This window comes from Aythya fuligula, chromosome 2 (assembly GCF_009819795.1).
Source record: "Aythya fuligula isolate bAytFul2 chromosome 2, bAytFul2.pri, whole genome shotgun sequence".
Classification (NCBI taxonomy): Eukaryota; Metazoa; Chordata; class Aves; order Anseriformes; family Anatidae; genus Aythya; species Aythya fuligula.
In genome coordinates, this window is record NC_045560.1 from 53707451 (window position 1) to 53726075 (window position 18625).

General features: G+C 37.9%; 1 protein-coding gene across 1 annotated transcript in view; it reads left to right on the forward strand.

Moving 5' to 3' along the window:
- Positions 1 to 5477: 5477 nt before the first annotated feature.
- The window catches only part of ICE1 (interactor of little elongation complex ELL subunit 1), a 31970-nt gene continuing 18822 nt past the window's right edge, over positions 5478 to 18625 (forward strand). Inside the window, exons 1-12 of the mRNA XM_032181059.1 lie at positions 5478 to 5567; positions 6418 to 6476; positions 8058 to 8092; positions 8572 to 8590; positions 9372 to 9483; positions 10487 to 10563; positions 14990 to 15027; positions 16657 to 16739; positions 17009 to 17048; positions 17136 to 17192; positions 18240 to 18329; positions 18419 to 18472. Coding sequence (XP_032036950.1) covers positions 5478 to 5567; positions 6418 to 6476; positions 8058 to 8092; positions 8572 to 8590; positions 9372 to 9483; positions 10487 to 10563; positions 14990 to 15027; positions 16657 to 16739; positions 17009 to 17048; positions 17136 to 17192; positions 18240 to 18329; positions 18419 to 18472 — 754 coding nt within the window. The remainder of the gene's footprint in view (positions 5568 to 6417; positions 6477 to 8057; positions 8093 to 8571; positions 8591 to 9371; positions 9484 to 10486; positions 10564 to 14989; positions 15028 to 16656; positions 16740 to 17008; positions 17049 to 17135; positions 17193 to 18239; positions 18330 to 18418; positions 18473 to 18625) is intronic.

Here is an 18625-nt window from a genome sequence, read left to right on the forward strand (position 1 = left end):
TGATAGCAAATAAAAGATTGTTTGCAGTACAGTTGGCCAAGCAGCATTGAATGAAAGTAAAATGTCAAGAGAAAGCTGCACCTGACCTCACAAGTTTGGTTGCCTTGATGGTCCAAAGAAGTTAGAAGCTGAAAGAAAGCACACTGGTGGGGTGTACAGATGATATTAGTAATACAACGGTCACTTTGGAAGATCTGAGTGTGCACCCCCAATGTGCCACACAGAAAAGTTAAGGCCATGGGTGCATATTTTTTTTACATGATACTGTAATATTATTTATAACAATGTAATGATAATATAATTGCCTGGTAATGTCTAAATAAAAAAGCTGTTTCAAGTCTTTCCTAAATGAGCTGTTTCCTTACTATTGCTGCACCCTGGGGCACTGGAGATAGGGATTTTCCTTAGGCAAGTAAAAGTGAAGTACCAGCTCAATAGATTACACTTCCACCCAGAAGTTTGTCTCTTTAGTGAGAAGAAAAGAATTCCATCTGCCTCTGTTTCTGTTCTAGAGATCTGAAGTACTTTAGAGACCTATTAGACTGCTCAGGATTATCCATGGGGGAATAAACACAAGTATCTGAAATCAGCAAGAGCAACTGAAACAAGATTCCATTGAATGACTGCATAGAAATTCTGCATACTATGTCCCTCTGCATATCATGAAAGCAAGGTTGGGTGGACTTGGCACATATCCATTGAGTAATATTATTAACTTAATTTTTTTTTGACATCAGATAAAACATTTGGATATCATTAAAGCATTTATGTTTAATGTAGTGAAAAATACAATGAAAACATTTAACTTACTTGTTGTGAGATCAGTTGAAAAGATAAGAAAGAATATTGGAATGATCATTAATAAATTATATAAATGAAGTTCCTTGGCCTGATATCCCTCTCACTTGTTTTTCTTCCCTTTAACCAGAATCTCACATCACTAGAGTTCTTGTATCAATATTAAGGAATGCTTTAAGCATCAAAATACTGTGGTTTCTTAAATGCATACTGTTATTACTCAGGCACCCTAACAAATCTCTTAAAATTTGCTTAGAGAAAGTGTAGATTTGAACACCTTTCAAATACTCCCAGTACCTCTTTTTAAAATAAAATAGCTGAAAACTTGATAATTTTTTAACGTGCCTTTTCAGCTATTTGGAATATATTTTTCTGAAGTAATCTGTGGTGCTCTTATTCCACTGCACATTACATAAAGGTCTTAAAACACACCTGTATATGAAATGCAAATCCTTCAGACACCTCTTAGTGCAGTTTAGCACAGGAGGTATTTTTAAGTGCTTTAAAAACCTGTAAACCTCCTTTGCTTTAGTGCAGGAGGTATTTTTTATAATTTACTGATAGCACCTCAAGGGGCTTTCATAGTATTAACACCCTAGAGAAACTTTCATAGAATTAACACCCTAGAGAAAGTATGTGGGAGAAACACTTTCCACAAATATAAGATTTTGGCTATTAAAAATAAACAACACAAATTGAAGCAAAGCAAGATTCGCATATTGAAACTTCCTAACGCAAAGCTTAGTCCTGCTTCTGACAATGACAATCTTACTGATACCAGAGAATACCATTTTAATATGAAAAGCTAGTTACAAGAAAGCCTTCTAGTTGAATAAATTGTTTTCTACTGACCTAGAAATAATTATATTTGCTTATTTCATAAAAAATGAATATACTGCTGGTGGTAAATATACTTAAGTAAATGGAAAGCAATATTCTATTTGATGATGGATACCTTTTCAAACCAGCAGAGAAAAATTTCTCCATGAATTTGACAGATTTTTAAATTAAGGATAAGGCAGGAAAGGTTTAATTTTTTGAAAATAAAATTCTGGATCAGTTGCTATAAAATAGGCAGCAGGATGTGTTGCTGTTGTGTTACGGCACATCACATACACAACACCTAATGATACCAAATACCTAACTGTGCAGTCCCTTTGCCTTTTTTTCTTATGTATGTTTCAGATTTCTTAATATGTGGCTTTCTAGCATGTGTCCAAATATCTGTGTACTATCCATAATTTTTTCTTTCATCTGTATTGTTTGGATACGTATCAATAAAAAGTGAGACACCATTTGTTTTTTTGTTGTTGGTGGTTTTTAATCTTACACTTAAAAAAACAGTATGAACTTTATAAAGAGCTTGTGAGCAGCTTACCCCATGCTTGTCGTCTTGGTTGTATGTCAAAGGCAAACACAGGAGGAAGAAAAACATATATTGAAAATTTACATTTTAATGTATTATTACACTGAAAACATAACAAAGAAGTCAACCTCATTTTTTCCTAAATTGTTCTCCAACTTGGTTAATGTCACAGATTTTTAGAATCATAGAATATCCTGAGTTGGAAGGGAGCCACAAGGATCATCGAGTCCAACTCCTGACCCCACACAGGTCTACCCAAAAATTCAGGCCATGTGACTAAGAGCACAGTCCAAACACTTCTTAAACTCTGACAGGCTTGGTGCCATAACAACATCCCTGGGGAGCCTGTTCCTGTTTCTGGATAAATTTTTCATTACAGTATTTTCCTCTGGGTTGTTAGGTCTCATAGTTTGGAAACTTATTTTTGGAGCTATAAATGCCTTTTCTTTCATTGCAGGTTCCTGCAATTTCATTGCAGGAAAATTTCTAAATTTAGTATCTAGAAATATTAAATTTCCTTGTTGAAAATGCAGAGTGTATATTAAATAACTGTAAAATACTTGAAAGTTTAGCAAATGAGAAAAGTGTATTAATATGTGAGGGGTTTTGATGGACAGTTGTTGTTGTTTGTTGTTGTTGTTTTGTTTGATTTTTGGTTTGTTTGTTTTTGTTGGTGTTTTTAAGGAAAACTTAGCACAAGATAAAATGCATTGATTTTGTTTACAGGCTAGAAAAGAAATTTTCAAGATTCATACTCATGGCTGGATCCCTAAGCTACCGGACATGTTGCTTGATGAGCTAGCTGAGAAATGCATTGGTAAGACTGAAAACAAAATGGATTAATGCTTGTGACTAAGTTCTAAAGAATCTTAGCTTGTACCAGGCAGTACCCAAGCTCTTCTGCCTTGCTGCACAATTAGTCAATGAGGCAGCTGGCACGCCTTCATAGCAATGCTTTCACCTATTTACTTTTTGTTGTCATTCTTCTTGTTGTCTGAGAACATTGAATGGTTTTGGGGCATCTTCCTCAAGAGTATAGTTTTAATGAGGAGTCTGCTTCAGCTTCATAAGCACAGGATAGCAGGCGGTGACCAACCTAACAAAACTTCCCTGCAGAGCGGTACCACTTTCACTTTCCTGTTAACCTGTTTGGTTTTGGCATTACAAATTGTCTAATTGTTGCATATTGTAAATCTGGACCTTGACTGATGTAACATTTGTTTTTTGTTTATTAGGATACTGTGGTGCAGATATAAAGTGCTTATGTGTTGAAGCTGTGCTGTGTTCTCTGCATCAACGCTATGCTCAGAGATATGCAAGTAGGGAGAAATTGCAACTAGATGTTAATTCTATTAAAATAAAAGCAAAGGATTTTTTTACGGCTCTGAAGAAGGTTGTTCCAGCATCAAAGAGGACTGTGGCTTCACCTGGACGAGCACTATCACCCATTTGAAAATTCAGCAGGGAATATTTTACAAGCCGTGCAGAAGATATTTCCGCATGCACAGCTTGCGCTAAAGAAGGACCAACAGCAAGGTATAAGCATAGTATCCACTTATTTAAAATTCTGTGAAAGCAAAAACTTGTGGTTTGTGCAATCAGCATCCACAAACCTTTCAGACATAATGATGTTACAATTTTATTACTTGCCTGTGCGTGTCTTTATTTTGGGAATATCTGGAATATAATGCATAGGCTTTATTCTGGATTCTAAACTGAAATGCCAAATGGATGCTCTGAATGACTCAGCACACGGTAGAGGACTCTGCGTTCTCTTCTAAAGCATGCTGCTTCTTACAGTAGCTACGATAATTAGCATTTGTAGAGGTTGACTGAAGGTTTGAAGTATAAGGTACCTCTTTTAAAAATAAAAAATCAGCTTTTTAAAGGGAAAACATTTTTAGCTTGGTGTTTTTAATTCACTTCTGAAGAACTTCGGGATCAGGACACAAGTATACAAGTATAACTGGTTTAAGCTAAATATTATTTTAGCTATTGTGATTTTTAACCAGTCTCCTAATTTAAATGTGTGTGGATCATACTGTACACTTGCACATGAGATCAGTTAGTATTGATACTTAGTAGTGTGTACTTTGAGGCTTTGCTTGGATAGTGTGTGCAAGCTGACTCCTGACTGCATTGGGCCTGATCAAGTTTAGTCTGTCTCTTGGTAAACTCGTTCCACTCCTGGTTAATGGAGATCCCTGAACAGTTGTGTACCTATTCCTGGAGAATATCTTAATAGCATTACTCCCAGCAGAGCTGATAGATTAATTTGCATTGGTAAAATAAAGGCAGGAAAACTACCAACAACATAAAAGCAGAGAGACTAGGGGATTGGCAACTTACCCCTCTGCTGTCTGCCTTCTGTTATCGTCTCCTTCAGTGATCTTTAAGGAGCCTTGCTAAGAAGTTGACTCTGTGATTCTATTAATCCCAGAATTTGTTAGTTGAAAATTTTCTAGTTAGCTTAAATGTTTACTTTTTGAGCAACTTCTCGGGAAAACTTCAGATCAGGTGTATAAGTTGCAAGAACCAACATCCACTGAAATAAGTAGGAATCTTTCATCAACTTCACTTTGGTGAAACCCTGAAACTGGTACAGTTGGCATAATACACGGAAATACTTTCCACCTCTTTGCAAAGAACCCAATACAGGAGAAATTCAGAGAGTACTGGCCTAATCTGCGAGCAGGTGCCACCTGTCAGTCAAGCAGCTTTGAGTGCTTCAAATGCAACACACAGACAGATTTAATTTTATTTTTTTTTCCCCCATAATACAATGTTCTCTGTCTGCTGTTTCTGGCCAGCACCAGTTATTTCTGGCTACTTCGTTCTCTTAGTTCTCATCTGGATTTTATGTAAACGGTAACAGTTCTCTGCTATGTTCTTTCAGCATTTATTTTTATTTTTTATTTTTATTATTATTTTTATTTTTATTTATTTTTAAACTAGAACTTCATACTCCCGAGTTCTTTACTACTGTCAGAACGAGGAAGCGGCTTTATTCACAGGTATCGACAGTCATCACCAACTCCTCCATGTAATCAACTTAAGACGAAAACCAGCCTTAAGCTTTTCTCACGACGCTTGGAAACACTAAACCCAACGGCGTTTCACAGACTCCAGTCCTTCCAACCTTCTATTTCTTTATTTAACGACAAAGCTCTGAGAGGCACCGTGGGGGAAGCTTCCAGTCAGGCAGCGTTGGGGCCGCTCGGTGGAGGCGGGGGAGCGCCGGCTGGGTCCTCGCTGAGGCGGCGTCGCGGCTGTGACAGGGCGGGAGCAGCGCGGGGGTCCGGGGGGCACCATGATGCCGGGGGAGACGCCGCCGCCGCCGCCGGCCGGCACCGCCGCCACCGCCACCACCGGGGGCTGCGCCAACTGCGGGGTCCTGCAGCAGGTACCGGCCGCCGGCATGGAGCCGGGGGGCCCGGGGCGGGCTGCGGGATGAGGGACGGGTGGGTGGGGGGGGTGGTGGTGGTGGTGGGGTGTGGGGGGCTGCCGGCGCGGCGGGGATGCGGTGCGGTGCGGTGTGCGGCGGAAAAGTGGCTCGTGTCTTTGCATCGCAGGCTCTGCGGCATGGCTAGGAGGACCTGCTAGCGAATTTTGCGTCGTATCCTTTCCAGGCTGCTTCGGTGCGGTGGGAGGAGGCTGCCCGCCGCCGCTCCTTAAAGCGCTTTAAAACCAGAGTGTCGGGTTTTATATATATATACACACATATATAGCGTAGCTCTTTGGGTTATCATTGCTTCCCCTTCAGATGAAAAGAAGGCCCAGCTGAGGGTTCGTAGGTGTTCAACCACACCTAGAGTTGCTACGATTGATGAGGCTGGGAAATCTGTAACCTTGAATGAACTAGAGGCTGTTCACTGGAAATACTCCTCCAAAGCTCAATTTCGCTTTTGAGAGAAAAAAAAAAAAAAAAGCTTAATTTCACTTTTGAGAGAAAAAGCATTAGTGATTTTTGTATATAATCCAACACAAAAGCAGAGTTTGAAGAGCTACTATAGTAAGGCCTCATCTAAGCATGCATACTTCCATGCGGAGTCTACATTCTATATATATATTTGTACACAAACCCTAAAGTTAACACATATTTTAGTAAACGACAATTTATCCTGTAAGAGAAGTCACAAAACCAGATTATTGTTCTGTGTAGACCAGCAGCAGTCAGGTCAGGGGGCGTTTGCAGCGTGTGGTACTGTTTTTGGTGTGGAACTTCTTTACCGACTTGAGACTCTTCCTTACAGAATATAAATGAATATGTAGCAGCATTAGTTGCACTGAAGCAAAAACTGATCAATGGCGAGTAAGTACAATTGCACGAGTGTATTGTTGTTGTTACTGTTCTTAATTTCTTTAAGTAATATGGCAAGTATGCTTTGTGGGATGTAGATATTCATTACTGCACAAAACTAAATCATCCTCTAAATGCAAGTAACTTTTTCAGTAACAGATCCTGAATCTAGGTTTAAAGGCTTCTTTATTCTCCCTAAAACATCTTGATGTAGTAGTAGCAAAAACAAGGATATTTTATGTAGCTATGTACCTTATTTATTATTATGATCAGGTATTTAGCAGAAGAAGCTCTTTGAAGGGATTTATTTCATTTTGTCTGTTGCTGACCGTGTAGTATGAGAACCAAAAGTTAAGCACAGGTGTATACATACCCTTTCAAGAAAACCTAATCTTTTCAGGTATGAAATGCTGCTGGAGTGAAATATCAGAATATGTAAAAGTGAGGCTGTATGACAGTCAGAACAATAAGAACAAATGTTTTCTTAGTTCTAAAATGTTTTCTTAGTTCTCTTCTGGGATTGCTTCCACTTCTCAATAACCATCAACATAAAACATGTTACATATACATTCATATCATGGCATGATATCCTTGCCATGTCTCCTAAAGGTTATGGCTTATTTCTTAAGTACCCTTTCCCAGATAAATGTAAATCTGGCTTTAGCTAATCTAGTTTCCAGAAAGGATTTAAGAGAGTCCTCACTGTTTAACTGAGACCCTTTTCTTCAGAACTTCTTTACTGTTTGTGATTTCATAGATTACTTTTCCTACCCTGAAACTTTGAGTCCTTCATCCTGCCTGTGCACTCAAGTCCTGTGGGATTTACCTCTGCTCTACCTAGTTGCAGCCCAGCCACTTTCTTTTTTGCCTTACTTGATGACTCTTTAACTGTTACAAGAGAAAGTAATGCAGCACTCTCTGCGCAGAAGTAACTTCCACTGTTCTCATCCTTGTTCTTCTCTTCATTCTTAAAAGCTGTAAAATGTGAAGAAAGGAGGGAATAGCTGTCCGTGGTGCTATCCCTTGGGCCACCGTACACCTTGGGTCAGAATAGATGTTATAGGTGTTATACTCCAATGGCTTCTAGGAGAATAGTGTAAATATTAAAGCATTTTAGAGTCTTTTGAATTATTTTTCTTCCATTCTTTCCTAGGAAGGCATTCTTTTAAGTTTGGAAACTAGGATTTACGTTGGTGATAAACATATACATACATACATATATATGTAAACACACAGACACATACATGCCCATATGTATACACACACACCGTCTTTACCCAAATAGTATGTTTCCTTTCTTATTTTCTTTTTCTTTATTTTTTTTTTGAAAGCTGAAAATAGTTATTAGCTTCATCTAATTGTTAACTGTTTGGTTGTATTTTCATTTTAAAGAAGTCTGATTTGAGCTTTGAGTGGCTTGATGAAACAAAAGGGTTATGTTGACTTCTATCAGAAAATGCAAACCAATCTTTTACTTCCTGCATTTATCTATAAAGCAAAAGGAAAGGTATCTTAGGATGTAATTGTTGAAATCATCTGAGAAAGTGACTAGTACAGTTGGTTTTTATGACTAATGTTTTGTTTTTCTTGCAGTCGTTTGCTGACCGAGTATCAACAGAAATGCACTGATATCCTTTATTTTTCTAAAAGCTTTCTTACAGAATTAGTGTATTTATCATTTCTTTCACAGAATTAGTATATTTTTTAACATTTCTAATAAGGGGGCCTGAGGGTTTTTATTTAAAGCTCAATTTAAGAGAGGGTGCCTCTCTAGTAAAGAACAGACTGGAGAATTAAAGAAAATAGAGCTTTGGAACTAAGCTTATGTACTTAAGGTCTGGGTGTGTCTCATATATGGTTTAACATGGACTATTTCAAATGTGCATTGCTGATAATGACTCAGTTTTTTTCAAGCAGAAGAAGCCCTGCTTATTCACTTCAACATACGGAAATGTTTTTGTTAAATACATGACATAACACAAACACATAATTCGCTTGTTGGGTGGAAGTCATTATTAAATATTTGTTTACAAGTGGCAAATGGACTGAAATATACTTAAGGAAGTAGGGCAGACTGTTCTAAATTTCAACCTTAACGAGAGATTACAGCTTCAGTTTGCTGAAAGGTAAGTTTGATCTGAACTGTTTACTATATCTTCAGTGATCTCTGTGTCTTGGACAGTTTCAGTTGTCTGCTGCAATGGTTCTCAGTCTACACTGAACTATTAAACTGGTCCTTTCTTTTGGCATGCCTCTTAGGCCACAGTTAGCAAAGATGCCCTTGAGGGGGGAAATCTGCCCTGCCTTGTACATGTGTGAAATACTTCTCCTGGCACTGTATTGCACAGGAGCCTGAAATGACCGAATGGAAATGCAGAGCTCGTCTTTTGGTGGTGGCTAAATGTAAGCCTATTTGGGGAGACCCTGTTTGCCTGAAGTATTTTGACTTAGAGTTTGTGAGCCTTACTTGCTCTACTTATTAACAGAGGAAAAGACAGCACATCATCCTTACAGACTTCGTGTCCTGCCTGCTGAAAAGTCCCATGGTTGGACTCTGCTCTAATTTTGTGGCACTGCTTCCATGGAGACACTTTTTCCTGATGCTTCAGTGTATGTAGCTGGGCTGTACTCTTGTGTAGTGCAGGCAGTCTGCCCACTTTCAACTTTAGGCTCCATTTAATGTTTCAAAATCAGATCTTGAATATTCTTTGAATGGAAAATGTTAGATGGAAAAATGAGAACACTTAGGCTCTTAAAGCGTTTGGGTATCTGTCAGAGGTTTTTTCCATAGGGAAAAGCAAAATACTTGGAAGTTTGCCTGAAGAATCAGAACACTGAGTTTAGGCTTTAAAAGTGCACATATTTTTTGGCAGTTTTAAAAAATTTAAATAACATTTCCTGTTTCAGAGAGATCTCTGCTCTACGTTGCCAAGTGGAGCAGATGCTGCAGAAAATCCTGCCTCTGGAAAAGGGCCAGGAAGAGTTGGGTTCCTTGAAAGCAGAGTTGGAAGAGAAAAAGGTGTGCTTGTAAGGTTTAAATAACTTGCACTTACTCTGTTGAAGGAAATAAACATATTTAATGCTCATCTTAATGAGGCAGGTTTTAATGAGCCCAGTTACTTCCAGCTTGTTGGATAGGGAGTTCTGGTTTTAGGTAAAACAAATTAAACCTTAGCAAGTTTCAGATAAGGGAAAAAGTTCAGGCTTCTGTAGTTCCTATGATTTTTGATCATATTATTTGTTTTTTATTTCATTATTTAGGAAGGAAGGAGCTATAGTCAAATTCCTGTGTATTTCTGTTTCAGTACTACTAGATTACTTAATTCTCCATAATGTGTACTGGTAAAAAGGTTCAAAGAAAGTCTATCCAGAATAGTTAGTGCTTTGCTTCTTTTACAGTTTTGAACATACACTTTTATATTATTAGCTACTTGATTTTATTCCTAATTTCTCTCCCATGTCTAAATTGAAATCTAGTCTTCTGCAGAAAAAAAAATTGACTGTTCAATTCCCCTTAATACAGATATTTACTAGACATTAACTATTACTTCTGCCAAAAATAAACCCACCACCTTTTATAGTTTAATTCCGATATAAAGTAGAGAATTAACATCTGCTGTGTCACTATACATAGTTTTTCTTCTGTGTTAGACTTGCCTTTTATCTTTAAATTTTCTTCCCTCAGCAAGCATTGATAGTTGATGTCCTGATGGAATTTGCTCAGAAGTAGGGTTACGTATATGATGGTGTATAGTAGCTGTGCACTTGACTTGAGCTTTGAGTTACAGTCCAAATAGGTCTTGGAAGCACATACTCAAAAGATGCATATATATATATTCTTGCTATAAATTTTACCTTTAAAAATGCAAGTTAACATGACTTTTTAATTTTCTTATTTTTTTTTCTCATTGGATACACTTTTTTTGCTATGCAGCTGTTTTCATTAGAATAGTTAAAATGCTATATTTATTTTCATCTCCTTCATAAGGACATGTTTTCATTGTGCATTTTTTTTTTCACAGAGTTCTCTCAAGATTTATCAGGAGAGTCAACTGGAATATGTTAAAATTAAAGAAGAAATAGTAAAAAGCGATGCTGTGTGAGTGATACTCTGTGTTTGTTTGTTTGTTTGTTTAACAAATTGTTTTTCCAGTAACAAGTCACTCAGAGGCTTCCTTAGCTGGAGCTTATGCATGATTGTCATGTCTTACAGCTCTTGATGGACTTTGTAAATAATTTGTCTAGTTGTGTTTTAATGGTGTTATACTCCTAGCCTCTAAGTGAGTTGTGGAAGAGAACTGTGACTTCTCAGTGTTGTTTGGAAAGCTCCTTATAAGCTTAAAAGGGAACCAGCCGGTGTACAGCTGGGTGTTGTGAATTTGTAGTTGCAGTAACTTTCCTCCATGTACATCGCTTCACACTTATTAACACTAATGCTTGCTTTCTGCTACTTTTTGTAGTCAGCTTTTATTTCTGATGTGTTCCAGCATGCATCCCAATGGGACTTCATTGATTACTCCTTCCTTTGGTTTTTCCTTCCTTGAAGGAACTCAAGACTATCATTTTTGATGTTCCTAAGTTATTTTGTTATTACCAACATGTTTAGGGAAGTGATTCTTCCCCTTTTTCCAGCACTAGTGGGGCCACACCTGGACTACCGTGTCCTGGATTCCCTAGTACAAGACAGACATGGATGTACTGGAGATAATTCCAGTGAAGGGCCACAGAGATGAGTGAGGAACTGGAGCATTCACTGAGAACCTCATATGATATATTCTTGTGTCTTTCATGCCTTGTGAAGCACATGGTACTCACAAATACAGCAGCAAGCTACTATCATGCAAAAGATTGTAAAAGCAGTCTGTCACTGTTGTCACTTCTTGTTGCCACTTCTGCCAGACTGCACGTTTTTGCACATTTAAGTACTCTGTTCTGTAAGCTTGAAGGAATTCATAACACATCTTCCAATTTTAAGAGCAGCAGAGAGCATTGTTGACTTAATCTCAGGAGGAAACTGACAACCCGGGTGTCCAGGCAATGTAGCCTGCCAGTATAGATATATATCCTATCCCCTATTTGTCACTCATATCGGTGAGAAGGAGGAGGACACAGGAGCTGATCAGACAGACTGGTCGGCCTCACATTGATCCACAGCAAGGTGGTGGATCAGCTAGTCCTGGAAACCATTTCCAGGCACATGAAGGACAAGAAAGTGTAGTCAGGTTGGATTCAGCAAGGGGAAGTCATGTTTGATCAACCTGACAAGCTTCTCTGATGACCAGATGGATGAGGGGAGAGCAGAGACTATTGTCTACCTGGACTGCAGTAAGGCCTTTGACACTGTCCCCCCAGAAGACCCTTACAGACAAGCTGTTGACATTTGGGAGAGATGGGACAGGCGGTGAGGTGGGCTGAAAACTGGCTGAATGGACAGGCCCACAGGGTGGTGACCAGTGTCACAAAGTCTAGTTGGAGGACAGTAACTAGCAGTATACCTCAGGGGCCATTACTGGCTCCAGTTGTGTTTAACATCTTCATTAATGACCTGGATGATGGGGCAGAGCATACCCCCAGCAAGTTTGTAGACGACACAAAACTGGGTGATCTCTTCTGTGATTCTGTAGCTAATTCATGCACATTTGGTGTTGAGGCTGTTTTAGCAGTCCATCACATGTGTTTGCAAGCTGGGTTTCTTCACTCCACAAGTGGAACTCTAGTGAATTGTTCATACAGTGAATGTTAATCTACAGTTACTGTAGAATAATTTAGGTTAAAAACAATCAAATGATCTCCAAAGTCCCTTGGTCCAGTCTGCCAGTCAGAGCCAGCTTTAAAGTTGGGTTGCTTAGGCCATTGTTTAGTTGAGATTTGAATGCTTACAAGGATGGTAATTCCTTTCTGAAGTTACAAGAACCATGATAACTTGAGATAAATCATCTAGCGTGTCCACTGTTAAGAAGATTCTCAATATGAAATCATTTCTATAGAGGAGATTTGAAAGAAGTGTTCGAAACTAAGTCTGTTCCAGAAGTAAGGTTGCTCATTTAATTAAAAGTTCATATTCCCTCTACTGATAAAAAAAGATATGACAGACACAGTTTTTTTCCTTTTTTATTTTTAGCTGTTGAGTATTGTAAATATAATCACATTATATTTGCTGTAGTTTATAATACTGTATGTATTCTTCTGAGTGCAATTTCTGTTAGCATAGCATTCTGTCAGATGAAGATGTGCATGCATCTTGAAGGTCAGAGAGGAGCTTGAGTTGTGTAGCATAAGAGGAATTCTGTCCAAATGCATCATCTAGAAAATTTGCTTTTTTAATTATTAGAGTTAACATTTTTTTCTTTATATAATTGCATAGATTGATAAAATTAGTATACCACTATAAAAGTAATAAAAAATAATTAATAATGATAACTGGTGAAAACAGGAAGTCAAAAGGTAATTAAAGCACTTATAAAAGTAATTCTATGGCAAATATCGTTGCAATGATAAAATGTTGGCATTTATTGGCTGTCTGGTTACTCAGGTTCTTATCTGTTTGTAAATGCATTACTTCTGTGCATTTGTCAGAAGACAACCTACAGAAAACCGTAAGTTCGTTACCTGTTATTTTTGAAAGACATCTTCCCCCCCTTTTTTTTTTTCCTTTTGCACTTCAAAGATGTCTTAAAATGATTATTTTTTATGAAATTCTCACCTGTGGCTTGACTGTCGAAGCAGTCATCTGAGTATAAGGAGAATTAATTATGACCCTGTTCAGGCAGAAAAGGCCCGAGAGCATCAGTCTGTCTTTTAAGTTCAAGTACTTTTACTGCTAAACATTCCAAAGGTGGTTAGTTGGTGATAATTAGTTAGTTGGTTAGTTCTCTGAGTGGTTTCTCAAATGCCCTCCAGTTAACATCTGAAATGCTGATTAAAGCTTCCACATCCTGAAGGGCTAAGGCTGCAAATCTTAGTCTGTTATAAAAGCTGTAATGTGAGGAATGGATGAACAGTATTGATCTTCATCAAAGTGATCTGTGAGCATTGGCAGTATGTGTACTTTTTTTTTCTTTTTTTTTCCAGTTCTGTTTGTTTTGCATATAATGTGGGGTTGGAAGTGCTGAATTAAGAAGTTTAGGCTGAATAATTAGTTCTGTTTTGAATTTAGCAAACAATAGGATATTCTGAACAAGAATCTGTAGGACATAAGTGATGCTGAAGACTATTCCCGAGGATGTCACTGCTAATGATTATAAACAAAGTTTAATTGTTTTTAAGGAATAAGACTAACCTGTTTGCGTTTGGTTGACCCTGGCTGGCTGCAATGTGCCCACCACGCTGCCGTCTCACTCCCCCCTCCTAACAAGACACAGGGAGAGAATACAGTGAAAAGAAACTTGTGTGTTGAGTTAAGGACAAAAAGATCACTCACCAATTATTATCATGGGCAAAACAGACTTATTGGCAAATTAATTGAATTAATAGCAGCATAGTATAGTGAGTAATAAAAACAAAAATAAAAACATTGTCTCCCTACCCCTCTCCTCCCAGGTTCTGCTTCACTTCTAATTTTTCTACCTCCTTTCCCCATAAGTGGCACAGAGGAGATAGGGAATGGTTATGGTCGGTTCATAACTCTTTCTCTGCCACTCCCTCCTCCTCACATACCTCATGTGCTCCAGCGTGGGGTCCCACTCATGGGGTACAGTCCTTTGTGAACTGCTCCTAGATGAATCCATTCCACAGGCTGCAGTTCTTCAAGAATTGCTCTATTTTGAGTCCTTTCCATGGGATGCAGTCCTGCAGGGTCCTCCACAGTGTGGATATCCACTCTGATGTAGTTATCCATGGGCTGCAGAGGGACAGCCTCCTTTTCCATGGTCTCCACAAGCTGCTGGAGAATACTTTGCTCCAGCACAGGGAAGACCTCCCTCCCCTCCTCCTTCACTGACCTTGGTGTCCTCAGGGTTGTTTGTCAGATTTTTCTTACTCCTCTCTCTCACGGTTGCTGCACAGTGTTTTTCACTCTTTTAAATGTGTTATCACAGAGGTGATAGTGTGTGGTTCAGCTGTGCCCTGCAGTGAGTCTGTGTTGGGGCTGGCTGGAACTGGCAGTGTCTGACATGGGGACAATGTCTGGTCATTTCTCACAGAGGTCACCCTGTCCCACTACCAAAACCTTACCAAGTAAACCCAATGCACCATTACATCACAGAAATGCAAAACAAAACAAAACAAAAGCAGTTTTCTTGGGATGCTTTTGTTGCTACAAGTTGTAGCTGAAGTTATATGCCTGGATTAGCAGACTGACTCACTTAAGAAAAGAGCAGACTGCCTCTGTAACAGATGTGGCTGTTGTAAGAATGTCATCAGCATGCTGCTGATTTAAGTTTTCAAATTCAGGGGCATATTGCTCTCACAGGCCCTGAATTTATGAAGTGTTCTTTCTCTGAAATGGCTAGATGGGTTTTCTGGTGCTTTTTCATACAACGTTATCCTATTCAAAAAATGATCTGTTAATGTCTTCTTTTTAACAGGAGAAAGAAACTGGAAGCAAAAGTGAAGAAACTTGAAGGTAACTTTCTATATTGTGTCACCAGTGCTGTCATCCTGTTCCATTTCTTGATTCCTTTTGCATCCAAAAAAGCAATTGAAAAAGTTAAAGAAAAACTAACTCTGAGGCCCCGGGGAGCAAGACAAGTCAGTACTCTCTGTGCTGCTTAGCCTCTGAAATACACCTGCCATTCTGCAGAATATTTTCAATAGAGTATATCAGGCTCATTGTGTAAATCAAGTTTGAAGGAAACCTTAAAGGATGTAAGCTGACCAACCTGTAGGCAATCTGATCCGCTTCCAGGTTGCCCTCATGGTGAAAAAGCTTTTCCTTACCGCCAGTTAGAACTTCTCTTGTCTCATCTTCCCACCATGCCCCACTGAATGTACTGGTTCTGTCTTCTTGATACCTTGTAGGTGTAGGAAAGCTGTTCTTAGATCCTTTCAAAGCTTTTTCTTCTCAAGCTAATCAAGTCTAGTTCCTTGAACCTTTCCTCACAGGGCAAGTGCTCCAGTGCACCAATAATCTTGATAGGATTCTTCTACTTGTATTTATATTCATATTTAAAGATGTAGTGATCCTGACATATTTGCTGATTTGTAAATATTCTGGCAGTTACAGTGTTGTTTTGTTTTTTCAGTTTGGTTTGGTACAGCTGTGCTTACCACAGTTTAAATATCCATATACCTTAAAACATTATTTTTTGTTAACTGGCCACAACAAACTGAGTGACTTGTGTCTTAATGTTAGAAGCCCCCAAAATCCTACTGGAAAGTACAGGTAGTTTGGAGTTCCTGTACATGGCAGCAAGGTTTTTATACCTTCTAGCCCCAAATGCAAATTCTGGCAGAGCTACAACATACTACTGTTAGATAGTTTGTATTTTTCCCAGTTTTAGTGACTGGTTTATCTTTTGTCAGTCCTGATTTTTTCCCCATGATTAGTTCTTGTCAGCCTACCACCTGATCTGCCTTTTAATGGTCTTCTCTTCGGGATGTTGTCTTCTGTGACTTGACCTGGTCAGCAGACAGGTTCCAACTCTCTTTGCTCTCTGCATATAAGTCACTAAGCTGATTTTCACAAAGCTCTTTCAAGCATCCCCATGGCTTTTGAATTTCCCCAGGAACCTCACTTATCTGCTATAGCCTGTTTATTCCCACCCATTTGCACTCTCTCAAGGTTGATGCTAGATATTGAGAGTTAGAGTACTCTATGCCTATCTGTGCTACCTATAGTAGTGCTACCTACATTTTGTAATGCAGTTGGCTGTAGTGTTTTCATCTTTGAACCAGAACCTCTGTTCTAAGTAACAGAATGAAGCATGTGAAAAAACATTGACTTCACTCCTAATTTTTACTTAGTGTATGTTGTTCTTAAGTACAATGTGAAACACTCTTGTTTCTTGCCTGTAAGTTGAAAAAGCAATAAATGTATTTTGGTAGTTTAGAACATGAGATACGCAGATAGAGAAAATATACATGTATGAGTTGTGCTTAACGTTTGAAGTCTTGATGAGCTAAAATAAAACTTCAGTACATTTTTCATGCTCCTTTTTTTCTCATAATATGATGTGCAAACTAGTAACTAGTAGTAGTTAAAGTAGTTTCTTTGTTTAGTGTCTAACTGGAATTTTGTTTCTCTCTTTTGAAGAGGCTGCAACAAAACATAGTCAGGACTTTAAACTATTGAAATCTGAAAAGAAAAAGCTTGAAAAGGAACTAAAGAAGGCACAGGTAAGACTTTCCTGTTTTGTAGGTGTGGTTTTCTTGAGTACTTCTGGAAGAAAAAAAAAAAAAGCAAGTTGTAATACAGACATTGAAATAGTGAAAGTTCATTTGTTGGGGGTATTGAGTAAATAAACATAGCAATTCACCTTAAGAGATGGTGAATTTTGAAACTGAGGCATGACATTTGAAATGTAGATTTAGATTTCATGGTAATTTAGGTCATTTTCTACAAGCTGAGTATTGAATGAAAAATTAACAGTAGTTATTTTTAACAGGGAAAACTTGATGGTGTTCTTAAAGAGAAGTGCAGAAAGGGTATGTACTCAGTTTTGATTACCTTCAGATTTATGTGTGTTAACAATTCCATTTGAACACTTCCTTTTCTCTTCTACTTCTCAATAGTTAAACATGCAGAGACCCAGAGTTCAAGTGAAGATCTTAAAACAGATATTGACAAAGGTAAGATTTTTGCAAGGCCTGTCTCTATGCAGACCAAACCATTATGAATTAATTGTAAGACTTCTGGAAAACTGCTTATTCTCTTCCTTGGGTTTTTTAAAGCATTTGAAGCTCTTGGAGTTACACTCTTATAGCAATTCTGTTAGTATCCTCTGTTGTCAAGAGTAGATGTAGTTGATAGAAATATATGCCATTGAGGGAAGAATGTAATAGATGAATATTTTAACTTTTGCAATAAGAAAGATAATTGATTCATTAAAATGACTACGGTCTACCCCATGTGTATGCACAGCAGTTTGATTTGCAATTATAAACCAGAATGCAAACACTGAAAAACAAACAAACAAACAAACAATCCCACTGTCTTGCAGCTCAACAACATCATAAAAGTATGCAAAGCAAAAGAGACAAGATAGTGTAATCTGTTACAAAGTCTGTGTGGGGCTCTCTAATTCAAGTGGAAAGCCAGGATGTATAGTTTTTTTTCTATACTATTCTATTTTTTATTTATTTGTAATGATATACAATATCTGCTACAAATTGTCCAAATCTAATGGCACAATGGAGCTAACTCATTCAAAACTTCCTCTAAAGTACTAAGGGCAGATAGAGGCCAAGCTTTAAGCAACCATATTTTTGTATTTCTACACTTTTTAAAATACTACTTTTATATTGTCTAGAAAATTCTGAAGATGATTTGCAGGCAAAAGACAAACTTCTGCTTTCCGTGTCCTGCTTTTCAGTGCTTGCATTTTGTTTTTTGCGAAAATTAAAATTCTATAAAAAGAGTAGACCTTCTGGTTGTTTCTGGGTCTTCACATGTTTTTGCTGCCTTTTGGATTGTCCTGAATTGGAATCCAATTTCAGCATTTAACTTTTAATTCAGTTCTTTTTCTTCCTCGCAAGCTAAAATGCCCAGTTGTCTTAATTTTTGTGTATATTTAGTTGTAGGCATGTCTGTGTTTTGAGTAAGAACAAAGAAAAAAAATCTAGGCTCTCTGAGCCACTGAAGTTTTCCTCAATTTATAAAAACATTTTGTTTAACAGAAAAAATAAAGTTCTTGTTGGAAGAACTCTGGATGTGCATTGACAGTGCAAAAGGAAAAAGAGAGAAGCGGGAAAATGATCCTATCTTGGGTGAGATGTCATGTCAGGTATTGGAATTCTGTTGAAGCTGTCTCTTTTTTAATTAAAAATAAATAAATATTGGTACCTTCTTTCTTCAGCTTCTGCTCAGGATAAGGCACGGCCCGAAAAAAGAAGACTGTTTATTACAGAAGGTAGGTTCCAGTAAATGTAAATGCGTTAGTATGCAAATTCCTTGGTGTAGCCTTATTATCAGATTGGGTACTGTTTGTGTAACACTTTTTGGATAGACTTAAATACTTTTATTTGTGATTGTCTGGTCAAGTACATGTGTGAATAGAATATTT